Source organism: Stegodyphus dumicola, chromosome 5, assembly GCF_044657685.1.
Source record: "Stegodyphus dumicola isolate Sdum_Otavi_A_Nest chromosome 5, ASM4465768v1".
Classification (NCBI taxonomy): Eukaryota; Metazoa; Arthropoda; class Arachnida; order Araneae; family Eresidae; genus Stegodyphus; species Stegodyphus dumicola.
In genome coordinates this window covers 93,722,905-93,740,442 of record NC_140772.1, presented here as the reverse complement: position 1 = coordinate 93,740,442, position 17,538 = coordinate 93,722,905, and the positions used below count along the sequence as shown (strand labels likewise).

The 17,538-nt window shown below is 32.3% G+C and overlaps 1 protein-coding gene across 6 annotated transcripts in view; it reads left to right on the top strand.

Moving 5' to 3' along the window:
* LOC118188464 (cell adhesion molecule Dscam1-like) overlaps positions 1-17,538 on the top strand; it is a 572,681-nt gene that overhangs the window by 129,149 nt on the left and 425,994 nt on the right. For all 6 annotated transcript variants that reach the window (XR_015041171.1, XR_015041170.1, XR_015041169.1 and 3 more), the window contains exon 3: positions 11,175-11,336. Coding sequence is in view for 3 of the 6 variants with exons in the window: in XM_085816872.1 (XP_085672998.1) it covers positions 11,175-11,336 (162 nt within the window). In the remaining 3 variants the exon portion in view is untranslated. The remainder of the gene's footprint in view (positions 1-11,174; positions 11,337-17,538) is intronic.

The following is a 17,538-nucleotide window of genomic DNA, read 5'->3' as shown; positions in this document are numbered from 1 at the left end:
TTAGGGCATTCCCGTTTCAAAAAGAACGTGCTGTCTACCCTAATCTAAACTTCCACAATTTGGAAAAAAACATCACGTGCAAGTTCAGAAATAAAAACTGACTTTGAGAATGTACTGAATTCAATTCCCAACATGGGAACACGGGATAGCTTGTAGAAACCTTTCAAGCGAAAGGAAGGAAAGAAATGTTACTTAAAGAACATTGCCAGGAAATTAAAGAGCAAGTCTGTTGACTGTTGTTACATCAGTTTAAAAGCTATTCAAGGACGTACTTTAATTGTTAATTGAATGGCTACCATAACATAGAAACAGTCCGAACCATCTGTATAACTTATTTTTTACCTCAAGTATGCAGTACATACAATAAAAAAATTATAATTTTGCATCAAATGACTATCACATCTTGTAATTTCACCAACATTCTTGTCATAAAATGGGCTATTAATATTTTATTCGACGATATTCAAAACGCTTCATCAGTGAATTACGACTTTTGGCTATTTTCACTTAACCCACTGTTTAATACTTAGGTTATTTTCCTTTATTTACATTTACTTAAAATTTCCTAAAATTTGATAAAAATGTTCATAAGTGTATAAAACGAAAACGTGATCTTTTTAAATTCTCTAAACGTTGCATGTTAATAATTGGAATGAAAACGATGAATGAAGTATTATACTGACAAAAATGGATTATCTGTTATCAATGAGATAAAAAAGCAGAAAGAAAACTACAAAATTTCTTATCAGTGTCAGCTATTTGACACTGGTAAAATATTTAGTGAGATAAAAGTATTCTCATCTAGGCTTGACCAAATGTTTTCAGCCTATAATAATCTATTACAGGACGTATGATATAAAAAAGGCTAAGTGATTTCGCATAGAAATGAACTTTTCAAAAGACATTTGCTTATATTCGATTTCGTTTTAAAAATTGATTAAATATAATTAAATTATGAATAAAGTTATTTACTAATGAGCTTTATTCTTTACATATGTGTTTGGAACCTAATTTTCTTTCTTCAGTATACTCAGCAGAGGATTTTGTAGCATCTTAGAACTTTAATCTGGTAGTTCGGCACCAAAACGTCACAAACATACCAAATTAATGGACGTTTCCTGCGGTAAGGGTGGAAAATTGCTGAAATTTCCTTTCAAACTTAAATAGCCTCATTTTACCAGGATGTAATTAAAAATTATTTAGTATGTTATGAACAATCTCTTTTCAGCTGAATTTAGGACATGATGTATAAGCGTCTGTAAAAGATAAAAGTTTATACAATATATCCTCGAATACATTGTATCTTATTTGAACGTATCTCATAACTTCAAAGACAGCTAAAGAGTCACTAACATTTAATCAATGGTAACTGCAAAACTGTACCGATTAAGAATTTGTCCTTGATCTTAGATTATACGTGTAGTGTCTTAAATGTGCAATGGCTAAATTAAATTTCTGAATGCGATGGCAGGTAGTCTTTCCAAAAAACTAGTCTTGATGATTTCAAAAGCAGCTAAATAGTCGCATCTTTTAACTGATGTTCACTGTGAAACTGTATCGATTGAGAATTTGCTTGATATCTTTTAGATTGTTAAGAACGCATCACAATTCAAACAATTTCGGAAGAATAACTAGGCTTGTCGTTGGCAATAGCCTTTAGCACCATACAGGTGCTGAGTTCCTTCCCCCAGTTTTGATGAAGAGCACTCCAGGAGATGGATCCGAGGGTCTCGTCCCACCGTTCGCCTTCCACCAAGCCACACAAGAGGAATTTCGGCTCGCCACATATTTAGAATGCCGCCATGCCGTACCGATAATATGCATTTGCAAACATCTATGCCTTTTCCGGGATTCAAATCCGGGCTCTTCGTAATGCAGTCAGCGACGCTAACCACTGTAAAGGTTGGGCGGCAGTCACACGGTATGAAACAGCCAGCCATCGCAAATCGTTTGGGTTTACCATGTAAAGGGAAAACTAATCTTCCATTACAGATGATGGTTGATGACGCGGGATTCGATGCTGGTAACTGATTGGTTGTCGAATATGAAGAACTTGCGAGTTTTTTTTTTTTTTTTTTTTTTTTTTTTTTTCTTTCTGAAAGAAAGGAAAAATTCGTTCTTCTTTCTTTCAGTGGAAAAACTGCCTAAAACAGTTGTTCGTCTGAAATAAATGGATGTGTAATACCAAACTTGGTGTGATCTTTGTCGTTATTGTTTCTTTGGTATTTTAAATAAATATATGTTTACTATGGATAAATTCAAATCTCCCAATAAAATCGTAGTCAGTCTTTCGAAGTTGTATCTGAAATATTGAGCTTTGTCTGCGGGAGTTCATTCGTATAACTTATAAAATTTCTCAAGTTTTAACATTATTCTTGTTATAAATAGTATAGAGAAAGCATTATACAAAAAAAGTTTTCATCCTGTTCCATGTTATTTGGAACTAGTTAAATTTTTAAAATTAATGTAATTTTAAAGATACGGAAACATGACAGACATTTATTTTCAACTTTTCGATTTTCCCAATTATCTTTATTGAGGGCAGTCAAAATTCTGAAACATTTTCGAAATAAAGAGAGCATACAGTGTTGGGGCCCTTAGGTTTCTAAGAACATCATTTCTAAATTTTTAACTGGCAGATGCATTGAGCATTGAAGGCTAATATAATATTTTTGAAACAGAAATTTTCCATTAAAACTTGTTCACAGTTTCAAAACTGTGCACATAAATAAAAAATATTTAAGCTTATAATTTACTGTTTCTATCTTCAAATGTAGAATAGCATTTCGATTAGTTTTAAATTACTTCAATGTTTTTGGAAAATATTTGGAAATACTTAAAGTAAAAATTATTGAAAATAATAATAAATATACATGTCAAGAATGATTTTTTCTTCTCATCAAAAGATTTCTATTAGATGTTAACTAGCATATGTTTGATGTTCAAAGAAACTAAAACTATTTTTTCAAATGGGAAAGAGCGTAAAACGAAAAGTTTAGAAAAAGAATTTCTTTTATTTTCTTGTTGATTGACATTTGATTGGACTCTTCCGTTGTTTCTGAGATGTGTGTTGCAGAAAGTGTAAAAATAACTTAAAGCAGCAGAGGGTAGTTTAATGCGTTAAGAAGGCTAATGGATCTCGAGAAGATACTTATTCTTGTGTCCTTATTAAACTTCACTTAATATGGAAACATCCTGCATGAGAGCCAATTAGCTGTCATTTATTTTAAATTGCTTACATCTAAAATTTGGGAGTTTTTAACAAGTAACAGTATATTATTTTCAGCCTAGTTTTTCAATTAGTAGTAAAAACACTATATTGTTTCTAGTCGAAAACGGGATGCAACTTGATATTCTTAGAGCTTTCAATGAAACCAAAATATGATATTAGCATAAAATAATGATAAGCATTTTAAAAACATATTTTAATATTATACTTTGTGTTTTCGTTCTCGATAAATAATTTGTCTAAGTCGTATCATGTCACTTGGATTGTATGAGGTATCATAGATAGTACGGCGAATGTTTACATAATTCATATGTTTAAATTCTCTTAATTCTAATGTTTAGATTCTCTTAATTGCTATCAGAGTCTCTTGAATACCTTCGCTTGTCTTCTTTTATGAATTCCTTCATCTGAATAATGGTCATCTCAGAGTCCTGGAATTAAAAGTGTGATTAGTGGTCTTTGGAGAAGAACTAGAAATCATACTGTGGGAGAACCAGGGAATTAAAAGGTTGAAGATACACCATACTGCTTCTATTCATCAGAAACTTCAGTATCAAAATCAATGTATGATACATAGCGTTGGCATGATGGAAGTTAAAAGCGTTAACTATATTTCCAGGACATTTCTTATGGACATTATTTCATAAAAGTCCTTATAATATTCAGGTCCTTATCATAAGTACGTCCTTATAATATTCAGGGTCCTTATCATAAGTATGTCCTTATAATATTCATGGCTTCTCGTAGTGTTAATGCAAGTTCAACTTACATAATTCCTCTAGAGCCTAGGAAAAAAAAAACACTGTCAACACTCTTTAATTTGACAGCTATCTATTGTTTATGCGCGAAGTTGTTACCGTTTGGTATCTCAGGTTCACAATTATATATCCAAACAGCATGATGATATTTATTATAGAAATGAGTATAAAGCAGAATGTAATGCAACTTCAAGGAAAATTTCATTGATTCTGATTGGTTGTGTTATGTAGATTTTCTTCTACAAAATCCTCTATAAATCTCTGCTACTTTCTTCATATCGAACTCTGTTACTCAATAACATTCGCAATTTTATTCCTTAAGTACTTATTTTTGAGTGCATATCTTAGGAAAGGTCATAAATCCCATTCTGAATGTTGCTATTTTTAGATGAGGTCACTCTATTAACGGGAAGGAGCAAAGGTAATGTTCGACGTGCCGCTTTCCCTACATGCATAGAAATCTGTTGAAAAGATGATCTGCTGATCACTTGCAGCCTTCACAACATAACTTCATAACTAGCGCGCAAGCTGGCTCTGACCGAAGTGGGGGTAAACAAGTAGTTCCGATATTCGCAGTCGTACTGGAGAGAGGAAAGCGCGATCATTTCATTGGAGGATTTTGCAGGAGAAGGATGGTTCAGTAACGAAAAATTTGCTGGGTCTCACGGATGGAAATGCAAGAGACTACGTGAGAAATTCCACTGAAACGCGAAACCCATGTAATGTGAGTTCTTCCCAAAAGTCCCAAGTCTTCCATTATTTGGGCAATTGTATTAAAGGTTAAGTGAAGCAGCGGGTTTCTACAATTTACACATAATTTCCCTAAATTATTTAAATATATAAAACGTTCGTAACCATCTAATTTAGTTAATTATGTGCCGCTTTCAAGTTAGTTTTTTTTTAGAATACGCGACGAAATTTTTCCTGCGCATATTGCTGTAGTTTTGAGAGCTTTGTGAGTGTTGAAGGTAGTACGAAATATGTATGTAATATATTTTTCTTTTGTTTTTTGGGGCGATGGGTTATTTTATGGATTGTAGTTAATGCTGATTTATTTAAAGTTTTTATTTTTATCTAGTAATTTGGCTAAAAATGATTGGGTTGGCGTTTTCATGATTTCGAATTTTGACAAGATATAATTTTTAATTGCTTCAAAAGAAGCAAAGCCTGAGTAAACTTCGTATTTAACATAAAATTTCACCATAAAAAGTGGCTTTGTCCATATTGTTTATCTCTTCCAAGTTATAAATGCATATGACATTTCAAAAATGAAATTTTAGTAACAAGGATATATAGAACAATAAATCTTCCGCGTTTCATTTTATTTAATATTAGCTGCCTGGAGCAATAAATCAGCAGTCGAATTCTTACAGAATTTGAAGTGATGCATCCAGCTTCAGATTTTTGCGTGCTTGTAGTTAACGGTCTCCGAAGTGGACATATCGGAAATTTGATTGATGCGGCGTATTCGGTATCACGTAATAATTCTCAGAACTTCTGCCGACAAGAAAAGTAGAATGTTATCCGTTTACGTCACCAAGTATCTTTCTTCGGATTTTAAGTCGAGTACTTCAGATGCTTTCAGTACATATTACCAACACGCTTGCCGATATTTCTTGTAATCCTCATAATTAAGCAGTAGTGGTAAGTATCCATTTTGCATCACGCGTTTTAACCATGTTAGTTTCAACCTGTTTTAAAATAATAAGTTTTATTTACTTCTTTTAAACGCTCATCGCGATCACTGTATCGAATTTACTTCTTTAAACGCTTATCGGGATCACTGTGTCGAAAATATGATGATATTTCTGAGACGATTATTTGAATTTTCAACTAAATATTATTAAAATGATATTCATTAGATTACTCATATTTTTTTTTTTTTTATATTTCCGTGAAAAATTCCTATAAGTAAAGTTATACACATAAAAATCAGATTTACACAATTAATAATATGAGTATATGAAAATTAAAATTGCTTATATAGTCTGTTAAGATAATTAAATTTATCATAGGAAATATTAATGGAAAAGAAACCTTCTAACCTATATATGTTCACGATCCAAGTTTTATGTATTTCAGTTGTGCATTTTTTAATGCTTCAAGGCCTTGGTGGCTTTTCCTTTACATTGCGCAATACAAATTTATTCACTGAAATTCACTTCCGAATTTTCCTCATTGTTTCTTGTATATATATAAATAGATGCCAAAGTTTCATATTACATATACTTAGTTTGAAAAATTGAACAATATTGATAAATGGGCTTAAACTATATTTCAAATTTAAAATTTGAATCTTGAACTTGAAATCTTTCGAACTTGAACTTTGAATTTGCTTCAAATAAACGCAAACAGCATCAAATAGTGTTACACAAAAGAATGACGCTGCTGTCGTTTTACCTACATACGACACAACTTAAAACCAGCTGTTTGGGAGAGAATGACTATTCAATAAACGACAATATATTAAACAATTTCAGGATATCCGAAGTTTAAAAGTAAGTTTGAGGAGTAATTTGCCAACAGAATTACATTATATTTCCACAGGACGATTAGAAATAAATCAGAGATTGTTTAACGTTGCAAGATGGCTAAACGACATCAGTTATAAAATCAATTTTTAACTACTGATTCAGTTTCTCGAAGATCTACCAATGGGCCCACCAGCGGCCGAACGGTAAAGTCGCTGAACACTGGTAGTTCGGTCCGAGGTTCGAATCCCGCGAACAGGCTAGTTGCATGGGTGTTTTCGTGGTTTTCCCATGTGTGTATACGAGCCAATTTTCCTTAGAAAGTCCTCCATGAAGGCATTCCTCTCCTTAGGGAATAAATCAGAGATTGTTTAACGTTGCAAGATGGCTAAACGACATCAGTTATAAAATCAATTTTTAACTACTGATTCAGTTTCTCGAAGATCTACCAATGGGCCCACCAGCGGCCGAACGGTAAAGTCGCTGAACACTGGTAGTTCGGTCCGAGGTTCGAATCCCGCGAACAGGCTAGTTGCATGGGTGTTTTCGTGGTTTTCCCATGTGTGTATACGAGCCAATTTTCCTTAGAAAGTCCTCCATGAAGGCATTCCTCTCCTTAGGCAGATAGCTCTCGAGGCTTTGCTGTAATTAAATAACCTAACCTAAGCTAACCTACCAAAAGGTAAGCCAAGAGTTACTATATCTGCAGTTAACTATGCGATTTAGCGCACGTCGCAATGGGATTACAATTCCATTTCAGCTTAGATTTGCACTTATTTCTGCTGCAGGAAAGACAGCATCCACCCCGAGATTTGTTTACTGCAGGAGGCTGCAGGAACGAGAACTGTATGCTAGGCAACAAGTTTGTGCCTCTCGTTTACCTCCCGCCATTGGAAGGAGCGGAGGGAATCGGGCATGTAGTTGTGTAAGCCGGTCTAAAAATCAGTGGAGGTCTGTTCTGTCGTGACCTTCGTGAATAGACATCCAGTTATATCCAGTTGGCCGTGGTTCTGTTCGGTGATGAGTCCAAATTTATTTTAATGAGCGATTCTCGACGTTTTTATATATGTGAAGAAGCGCAGTCGATATCTTCCGTCTAACCTATGAGAAAGGGCTACCTATGCAGGATGTAGTGTTCTTGTATAGGTAGGAATATATTCAGGTGCGCCCACCTGCCTGCATGTGTTGCCACATGAAGCTATCTGTCCTCGAACACGCAAACGACTTGCTGGAATCTATTTTTGTCATTGATTGGAACAGGATTTAAGTTCGAAGATGGCTATGGATAATTGTAAATATCTTTGAATCATTGAGACACTTACAGTACTATCGAACCGAAAATAAAAGGGAACGAATGGCAGTTCCTTAGATCCATCGCCCGAGATATTCTGTATTTATAATGGAATAGAACTGAAGAAAAGTTCAATAGGATCCCTTGTGCATTGCAGATTCATAATCTGATTAAGATCCTCTGATAATTAATAGGATAAGAAGAAAGAACGGGCAACAAAAATTAATGTTGATTGAAACAGATTCCATCTCAGTGTGCTCTGATTTGCCCTATTTTCTTACATTACAAAATAGGAAAAAATAGGTTCTTATTTTTCCTGCATTCTTTATAAACATCAAAAGGCAATCAATGAAGTTTAAGATGTATAAATAATCATTTCAGCATTAATTATTCATTTATTTCATATATTTGAATAGAAAAGGTTCATTTATTTTCATGTCCATAGCGTTCTTTGTCTTCATACCGCCAACATTTACTTATTTCTTTCGTTTTTCTGAATTTAAAGGCAAGTATTTTCCCCTTCGGCGGAAAGTAAATTAAATTCAATTCTAAAATTTGAAATTCTTTCATCATTGACTTTTATCTGATTCATTAATTGAGAGAACTAAAAGTGTATTTGTAAATACATAAATATCTCCATCTAGCACTAAGAACAGCATAAAAGAATTTGTTCGCATTAACGAATAAACTTTCAAACCCCATTAGTTGCAAGGAAATTGCCTCCCAAAGAGAATCTTTCTCTTTTAATAAAATGTAGCATTTGCATGTTTAATCATTTGCAGGTTATCGGTCCTTTCCGACTGAAGAGAATCTTCCCCATTGCTTCCAGGGAAGGGAAAATTAAACCTCTCGGAATAAATATTCCCCCCGAGGCAACTTTGACTAAATTATAGTTCCACATAATAAATGGTAGCAGCACTTTGAAGCTATTTCGGCTAATAACAGTTTCTAGTAAAAGTGAAACGCGGCCTGCATGTTAAAATGCCATAGCGAAAGGGCATTAATGGTATTGGTGCGTTTCAAATCCATGGTAATAACGTGTTAGGGAAATTAATATTCAATATTTTCTGTCGATTTTACGGGCGCATCTAATTGGCATTTCATCAAATGAATTGCGTAGGATGTTTTGTGCAACCGTTGTTAATAACATATATGCATTCAGAATTACTGAATTGCGCAGCTGTGTTATGCATACAGTAGATTAGAGTTACATGTGTAACAATGAAGTGATTTAGTGAAAGTCCCAGTGCTTGATAATAAATAGTACTTTTACTCGTGAAAGACAACTCAGAAAAGGCTCAGAACATTACACTTGACAAACGTTCGAAATAAAAGTTTTATGCTTATCTATAATAATCAAAGTCATAATTTATTTTATTTTTTTTGGTTGGTAGAAGAAATATTGAACATTGCCAATATATACTGATTATCTTAGCATGTCATGGAGTGTTAACAATATTTTTTAAACTATTCTTAAGCAGAAATTTTGCTGAAAACTGCACGAGCACATCTCTTCAAGCTCGCATCATGAGATCTCATTATATCTCATGATCATGTTTTGGAAGAGTTGCTGGATTTGCGAAAATAAGCTTTGTAATTTTGCAGATTGTAACAGTTTGGTATTTTATAACTTGCTTACTTTTACATATGTGTGTATGTATAATACATGCAGAGAGAGAGGGAGATCTTATATTCTAGGATACGTAGGACAGAAGACACCAATTATTTTTTGTCATGGCTGAGATGGTTATAGATATTGCTGGCATGCAGATAGAATACGTAATAGATGGATGATATTTGGTCACTAAAAGCAGCTGCAGATTCACCATATAATTTTGCGAGCAATGGCAACACTATACTCCCCCTCCCCCCAAAAAAAATTTTTTATCTCCAGCGAGCGAAACTCTACTCGGATATTCTAAAGATAGGCTGTTTTTAAACATTTTTAGCCCAAATGCTCTGTAAATGCTCAAATGCTGGTCGTTATATAAAATATGAAAGCTTTCATAATTTTTTGTGCAAATTTTACGTTATTTCTGCAGATTGATTGGTATAACTCTCCTTCATAATTAAAGATGAGATGATTTCTTCCTCGACTCCTGCATTAAGGAGTTATAAGACCGCACTTGTATTATTTAAATAAAATTATAACAATTAAAAACATAAAAATTTTAAAAATTCTGAAAGATTTCAGATTTTATATTACGTCTAAAAGGGTCTTTTCTAGTGTTTTGTGCGTCACCTTTACTTATTAAATATAACGTTGTTCTTACTCATAATATTATCCCATAAAATTCAACTCAACAGCAATATCAAAAAATATTTAAAAACAGCACATATTTAGTATTTCCGACAGACGGTCTTGCGCACCGTTGAGTTTGTTAATCAAAAATTCGTTAAAGTTTTACAAATTATGAGATAGATAATAAAACAATTTTAAATTACAAATCTGGGGTTCCAGATAATCGTATTCGAGTGGAGGACTACGTTATTCAATATTTGTTGGCTTTAGGTACTGTCGTTTTTTCATAGTGCGAGAAACGCAGATATATTCATACAGATTCTTCATTACTTAATTTCTTTAAATATAATGTAGTGCGATAATATTTGGTTTCAGTAATTTAAAAAGTGATACGCCGTTTATAGTGAACCGACACCGTTTCGAGACTAATAGCCCTTCTTAACTAACGTTCCTTTGGGCTTAAAACCAATTTTCTCTTTTAACATATTCTTAACTCATGAGTTGAAAATAAGTTCTTTTTTTTTTTTTTTTTTTTTTTCACATTACGTTTACATCTTTAATCAAATTATTTAGATGTATAACGAACCATACTATACGAATGCGAATTTCGAAAGGAGAATACAACGCTTGAAGATTCTCATACGAAAGCTACTTTGGTTTCGAGTAGTTTGCAATGGTGGTAATTTGATGATTCTTGATTTGGTACACAAAATGGATGACGACATTTCGTTTCTATTTTATAGAAGCACCGACAAGATATATCACAGTAATACAGCAGCATCGCAACGGCGAACCGACAGTTACATAATATAAATGTACAGAAAGAATTCTTTCAGCGCAACAGCGCCCTCTAGACGAAACATTGCAACAAATATGAATTTCTTTTTTCGGGTAACGCTATTAGTTACACTGATCGACTTTGTAGATAAATTTAATGCATATTGTGCCGATTTTTTTTACTTAGCTTAAAATACCAAATTTGTTTTGCATCTTAAATGAATTATTAAGTGTTTAAATTTGGTAACATTTCAAGATGATAATTTCATAGAATTTACACATGCATTTTGTTATATCACACTGCATTTGCTTTAGATTTACCGTCTTGAAATATTTTTAATAAGCATTAATTTTATTTCATGTAATTTTCTATAAAATATAATGCAGTTCATTATATTTTTTTCAGTTGTTCATCAAAAGTTCATACCTCAAGTTTATGACGATTATGCAATCCGAGGTAACACAGCTGTGTTGAGGTGTCTTTTGCCGTCATTCGTCAGAGAATATGTGACACTTGATTCTTGGCTACGAGACGATGATACAGTATTGAAGAGTACTGATATAGAAGGTAACATAATTTTTAATTTAGACACACTAAATGCTAAGTTTATTAAATATAGCAATTTTTGTCAAGATGTTTAAAATAATAATTTTATGATTTTCATAATATGCTCTTTAAATGAAAGAAAAAAAACTAAAATTATTTAAAATTTCAAAGTAGAAATTAACTAAAAATGTTTAAAAATTTCAAATTAGAAAAAAAAAATGAAGAAAAGTTGATATATGTAGAATCGGTACTTACTATCAAGGAATATGATGTCTGTAAACTTACTACTTTTGTGGCTGTCTAGGGGCTAATAAACTAGTCCAATTTACAAATAACTTCAATATTTAATGGAACCATGAATAGTTACTACAAACTACAAAATGATTACATGTGTAGAAGGATTAATTTACATAGATGATATTTACAGATGAAGAGAATCGGCCGTCTTTTACATGTAAACATCTTTCAGTCGCCTCATCGTCTTAATGGCGGAATCGTCTGACTTCCATCATCGAAAAAGTAAAAGATTTATTCTATATATATATATATATATATAGAATAAATCTTTTACTTTTATTCTTTACTTTCTTACTATATATATATAAAGTTGTATGATCTTAAATTCATTTAGTGCGAAAACGAGTTACTACTACTTGCGCAATTGCTGCAAAGTACGTAATTTAATAATAATTTATTTCCTAAACAATACTGATTAATTGATTATATTATCTCCTAAGTTTAATTAAAGTAGAATTATTTTAAAAGAGTGAATCCATATTAGTAAGTTATATTTTGAAAGATGTTTTGAAGTAACTTGAAAGTAAAATGTTAATAATGTTTTAACGGGGACTGGAATTAAATCATCATGAAGAATAAAATTTCAATTGTAAAATGAAAAATTAAAGTAAATGCATGTAATCATTGTCATTGATCGGAAATTAGTTGACTTTTCAAGGGGAACAAACCAACTCCCGGTCAATGAACAATAATTAATAAATAAATACGTAAATACGAAGGTGTTTCGTCTTTACTCGAGTAATAAGGTTAAGCCAAACCGGCGATTCTAGTCAGGCCAAATATTACCGCGAATAGAAGGGATTATGAACCAATGCTGATACTCAAAAAACATATTCCTATGAAGCATTTTAGCCAATTCAATTCTGAGTGAAAAGCAATTTCTGTAGGGAATTCCGAAAAAACGTCTACTTGAAAAGTCAACTAATTTCCGATCAATGACAATGATTACATGCATTTAATTTTTCCTTTTACAATTGAAATTTTGTTCTTCATGATGATTTAATTCCAGTCCCCGTTAAAACATAATTAACATTTTACTTTCAAGTTACTTCACAATATCTTTCAAAATATAACTGATATGGATTCACTCTTTTAAAATAATTCTACTTTAATTAGGAGATAATATAATCAATTAATCAATATTGTTTAGGAAATAAATTATATATATATATTAATGTTTGCTTTGTATCAAATTTGAGCTTGTTTATGTTCAATTTTTATTAGAATAAAACTATCATGTCGCGATTGTAAATAGACTACATTTTAGTAAGATAGGATGACCCGCACAATCTTAGAAAAATAATTTATTTTAAACTTTTTAATATTTCTACTGCTTCTCTTTTTTTTATTATTATTATTATCAAACCTAGCAAAATAATTTAATATTTATACGTGAGTATTATTTATACTTCAGAATTTAATTTAAATTGATATTTCATTAATTAAATTAATTTATTATTTCAGTTTCATTTATTGCATTAAATTGTTATTAATTTTTATTTAGATATTATATTATTCTATAACAATCACCTGTACATTAAAATGATTCACGGTTCATTAGTCTAGATTTTTCTGTTTTCTATTAAGCAAACACTGTATAGGTAAGAAAGAAAATTAAAAATGTATTGAAGAACTGTGTGATATGATTGCAAGAACACTTGAAAACATCAAAGCAATTAGACGAAGCTCTCTTTCTTTGTCATATTAAAGCACCATGGTAAAATCTAATTGCAAATCCTCTGAACCTTATTTTAAATGCTGAATAAATTTATTTCCTTGTTAACATTTTATACCTAACAAAGCCTTACTATTCTGATGCTGACTACTTATAGTGATATTAATGTGTTGTTCGTTTAGCAAATTTGGTTGCACGTAGAGCCCAGCTGCATATGTAGGGGGAGACTAAAGATTAGAGAGTGAAAGTGAATTGAATATATTAGCGCAGATATAAAATTAAAATGTTGTGCATTAAAGACCAGTATTCAATTCTTCATACTAAAAAGATTTTATGGCAATTAATGAAAAGCAACTACCAGTTTGAAACAGAACCTTTTATAAATTGTTATTTTGTACTTGTATATTTTTCCTTAATCTGATGACATCTGTTGATACTATTTTATTTTCCCAACTCCAGTGGCAGGTCATTCTGTCAATACATTCATTCTTTTAAATTTTTAATTAAATTCATATTTTAATCTTTTTTAATCGAAAAAACCATTTTGTTCAATTCTTATACTGATACCCAGAAAGAATTATTTTTAAAGATACTAAAAATTTTAGTCAAAACATGCATTCTGTGAAGCTCTGTCTGGACATACTATTTGAAGAAATTCATTTGTGGATAAATCAGAAACATCATTTAAATATTAAAAATTTAATAAACAGAGGAATTTATTTTAAAGCTTTCCGCGTTGTGCAATTTTAGTATTTTCTCATTAGCTACATTCTATATTTTAAAATGAACTTTATTGAAAGAGTAAATCTGATCACGTTCAAGTATTTTAACTATTAAAGATTACTCGGATCTTTTTCAGCTGATTGATTATTAATTACGATTTCAGGACTGAGAGTAAATCAGAAATTCTTTGAAAAATGAGATTCTTTGTGAATCATAATGAATAACATATTTCAAGTTGTAGATCTATTAGATGAATGTACCTTTAAAAATTTATAGGAAACACGTTACAGAAAAAATTGCTTTGATTTTGAAAGAATGAAAATTTGCTTTATGGCATCCGCTTTTTTTTTCAAATATCTTCAAAATAATGTTTCAGCAATTTTTAGTTCTAAGAAGTGCATACTGGGCAGTATCGGCATAATTTCTTATTCAAGCGAAAACCATGTGGACTAACTGGAAAATAAAAATTTCATACATATTCAGCAGGTAGATTTTCACAGCATTTTATATAAATTAAGATCAAGAAACTATATTCTTTATATTATTTTGTCCTTCCTTGGGCTCACAATGAATCACCAAGAAGCGAAAATTAGTTGGAAATTAATATTTTTTTTGAGGTGGACTCAAATGTTCAGATGTTATTTGAAATAAATAATATGATATTACCTTTTAAGCTGTAGAAAGCCATACATCGAATGCAGTATTTTGCACAAAATTATAGGACAGCTTTAACAAACTTAGTAAATTGCCATTAGATATCTTGTTTTGTCCTTATTACTTGCACGACGCATCAAAATTCCCTTACAGCTCAAAGGTCGCCATACACAAAAATCAAAGTTATGAGGTATTTTTCCCGCTTTCTTTGTATGCCTTCGTGGTGTAGTGAATAGCACGCTCAGCACGTATTCGAAAGGTCCGTGTTTTGAGTCTCGGCGAGGGCATTGCTCACTTTTAATCTCCCCTGCTTTAAAATAAATAAATAAATAATGTCTCTACATTGGCGTTGGAACTAAAAACGTTGGTGGATGATGATTCTTCACCACCAGAATTTGCGATTGGGTCCCCTAATCCCCAGTCACCTTTTAAAAGAGGGAGTATATAAGGTATTTCTCCCGCCTTCTTAGCATGCCTTCGTGGTGTAGTGGTCAGCATGCTCGACGTGTATTCCAGAGGTCCGTGGTTCGAGTCCCATTGGCATTGTTCATTTTTCATCTTTCCTGCTTTCAAAAAGTAGCTAATGTCTCTACAGTGTCATTACAGATGATTTTGGTGTATGAATAAAATGTAAAACCTGCCCTTAAGTACTTTTCATTAAAACCGTGTTTGTCTTATATTTTTAATCGTATTTTGAAGCCTACTTTAGCGTATCTTTTAAATACACTAAAATAATTTAGCACTTATATATTAAGCATAGATTAAATGAAAATGTATTTGTTTGGTTTTGTTTCGAATTATTGTATATTTAGATCATTTATTATTTTCCTTATCCAATAACTTAAGTGTATCAAGCGAGTTGCTAAGAACATTCCTTAATTCTAGTCTTTCACCCTACTTCCGAATATGTAGTTGTGTTCACATTTGAGGTCGTCATTAAATAGGCAGAGTGCTACACAAGACCAATAGTTAAAACGTCAAAAGAGACCGATTATGGGAAATAATAATAGGATGCCAGACTAATGAGTACACACAAAAATTTTACACATAAAACATCAACGCACTTTTGACAATAACTTAAAAGAAAAACTAAAGGCTTCATTATTTTGTTAAACATGCATTAGAAGATCTTCAGCTCAATTAGTCTTGCCTTAAGCCATGTTATTAAAGCATTCCAAGGCTGAATTTGCGACTGTGTTCCACAGCGTCCGACTAAGGCACAATTCCTATGGACAACATGTTGCAATTTTTTGACATAAATGCCTCCATCTGTTGTCATTGCATCTCCTTATCCTGGAGGTGGGAACGAACGAAAGTAGAGAAAGATGTTGGAAATTTGATTTTATCCAGAATGCAGATTACGTTCGGCCACCATTCAATGACAGAATCAGAACAGTCAAAACTTTTCTTGATGTCGATAGAAATGGCCAGATTATGTAGGTTCTTTGATTTACTGCGAAAATGAGATCAATGAAAACACAACATGTATAATACTTTCATCTAAATCCATCCTGATTTGGATGAAAAGTTGAGGCGCGTTGTAGTAACTGTTGACTGTTTGGTGTTTCCCTTAGTTTTAGCTCTACCTCTAACATTATCCCTCCCAATAGTGGAGCACCTAATTATTCTCTCTGCAGCTTCAATAAAGAAAAGCAAAAAATCTGGACCCAATGCATCTTTTCCAGGGTTTAGGAAAAGTGCAGCTTCCGCTATTTTCGTTGAATTAGGAAGTGCTGCAGTCTTCAATATGCATTAAAATGGTGCTATCATAATAACTGGCAAATCCTCATAAATTTCTCGAATGACTATACTACCAAGGTAAATCGGGCATAGCGTTTTAATGATGGTAAAGGCTTGGATAATATTTCTGATTTCCTTATTAATGAGCAGTGGCTGGGTTTTACAATAAGAAGCTACTCGTTAAACATCCTTCTGCCCTGTATTTGTTACTCTGTATCATCGTAAGTGTCCATTTGAAAGACAGGATCAAATACTCTTCCCAAACATCCCTACTGGAATACGACTGCGAATAAATAGAAGCTATTATTACTGATGGCGAAAAGACTTTGTCTCGAATGATGTTTTTTGAAGTGAAAGTTTTTGAAGTGAGTACGAAAATATTAAAATCCTATTGTTTGGGATGCGAATTACTGGACCAAACGCACCCAGAATTTTAGAGCAATAATCCTTCTAAGCTAATTTAGCTTGTTTGATGGACTTTTTACAGGTGTACCTCGACTTACTGTATATTCTCATGTATTTCGTTGCTTAGTAACTGGTTACTTAGTCACTTAAACTTTTCTCCTTAAAGAGAGGTTCTAACCCCCTTTTTAAAGTAACATACGCAGTTCCCGGGCTAAATTAGGAATTTTTTAATCGTAACTCTGTCAAAGATGCGACACCAGTACTTATAAACCAAACATAAAGTTTTTATTTTAGATGACAGCTGAAATTATTCACCTCCAACGAGCAAAACACGTGTTCACTTTGGAAGTAAAAACTGGCGGGAACGTAGGCATTCTCTGATCTATGACCCCCAACAGCTGTGTGGGAAACGAATATCATACGCTTCTTAGCAGTACAGTTATTTTCGTTTATGAAACCTTTCACCGCATTCAAATGAAATATGCATTTAAATAAGAATGTATTAAAATTAATTCACAAATATTAACATTATAAATTCACTATTCGCTGAAAATTAATACATTCAGTATGCACTGTAAATTAATATACAACACAATGATCTTCTGTCTATCATAATTGTAATAGGCCTGTGTTATTATAAGAATCAGATTATCATAGAATCATATAGTATGTCGATTGTGCTTCTGTCCATACATTTTTAAGAGCAATAATTATTACCTCTGTATAGGT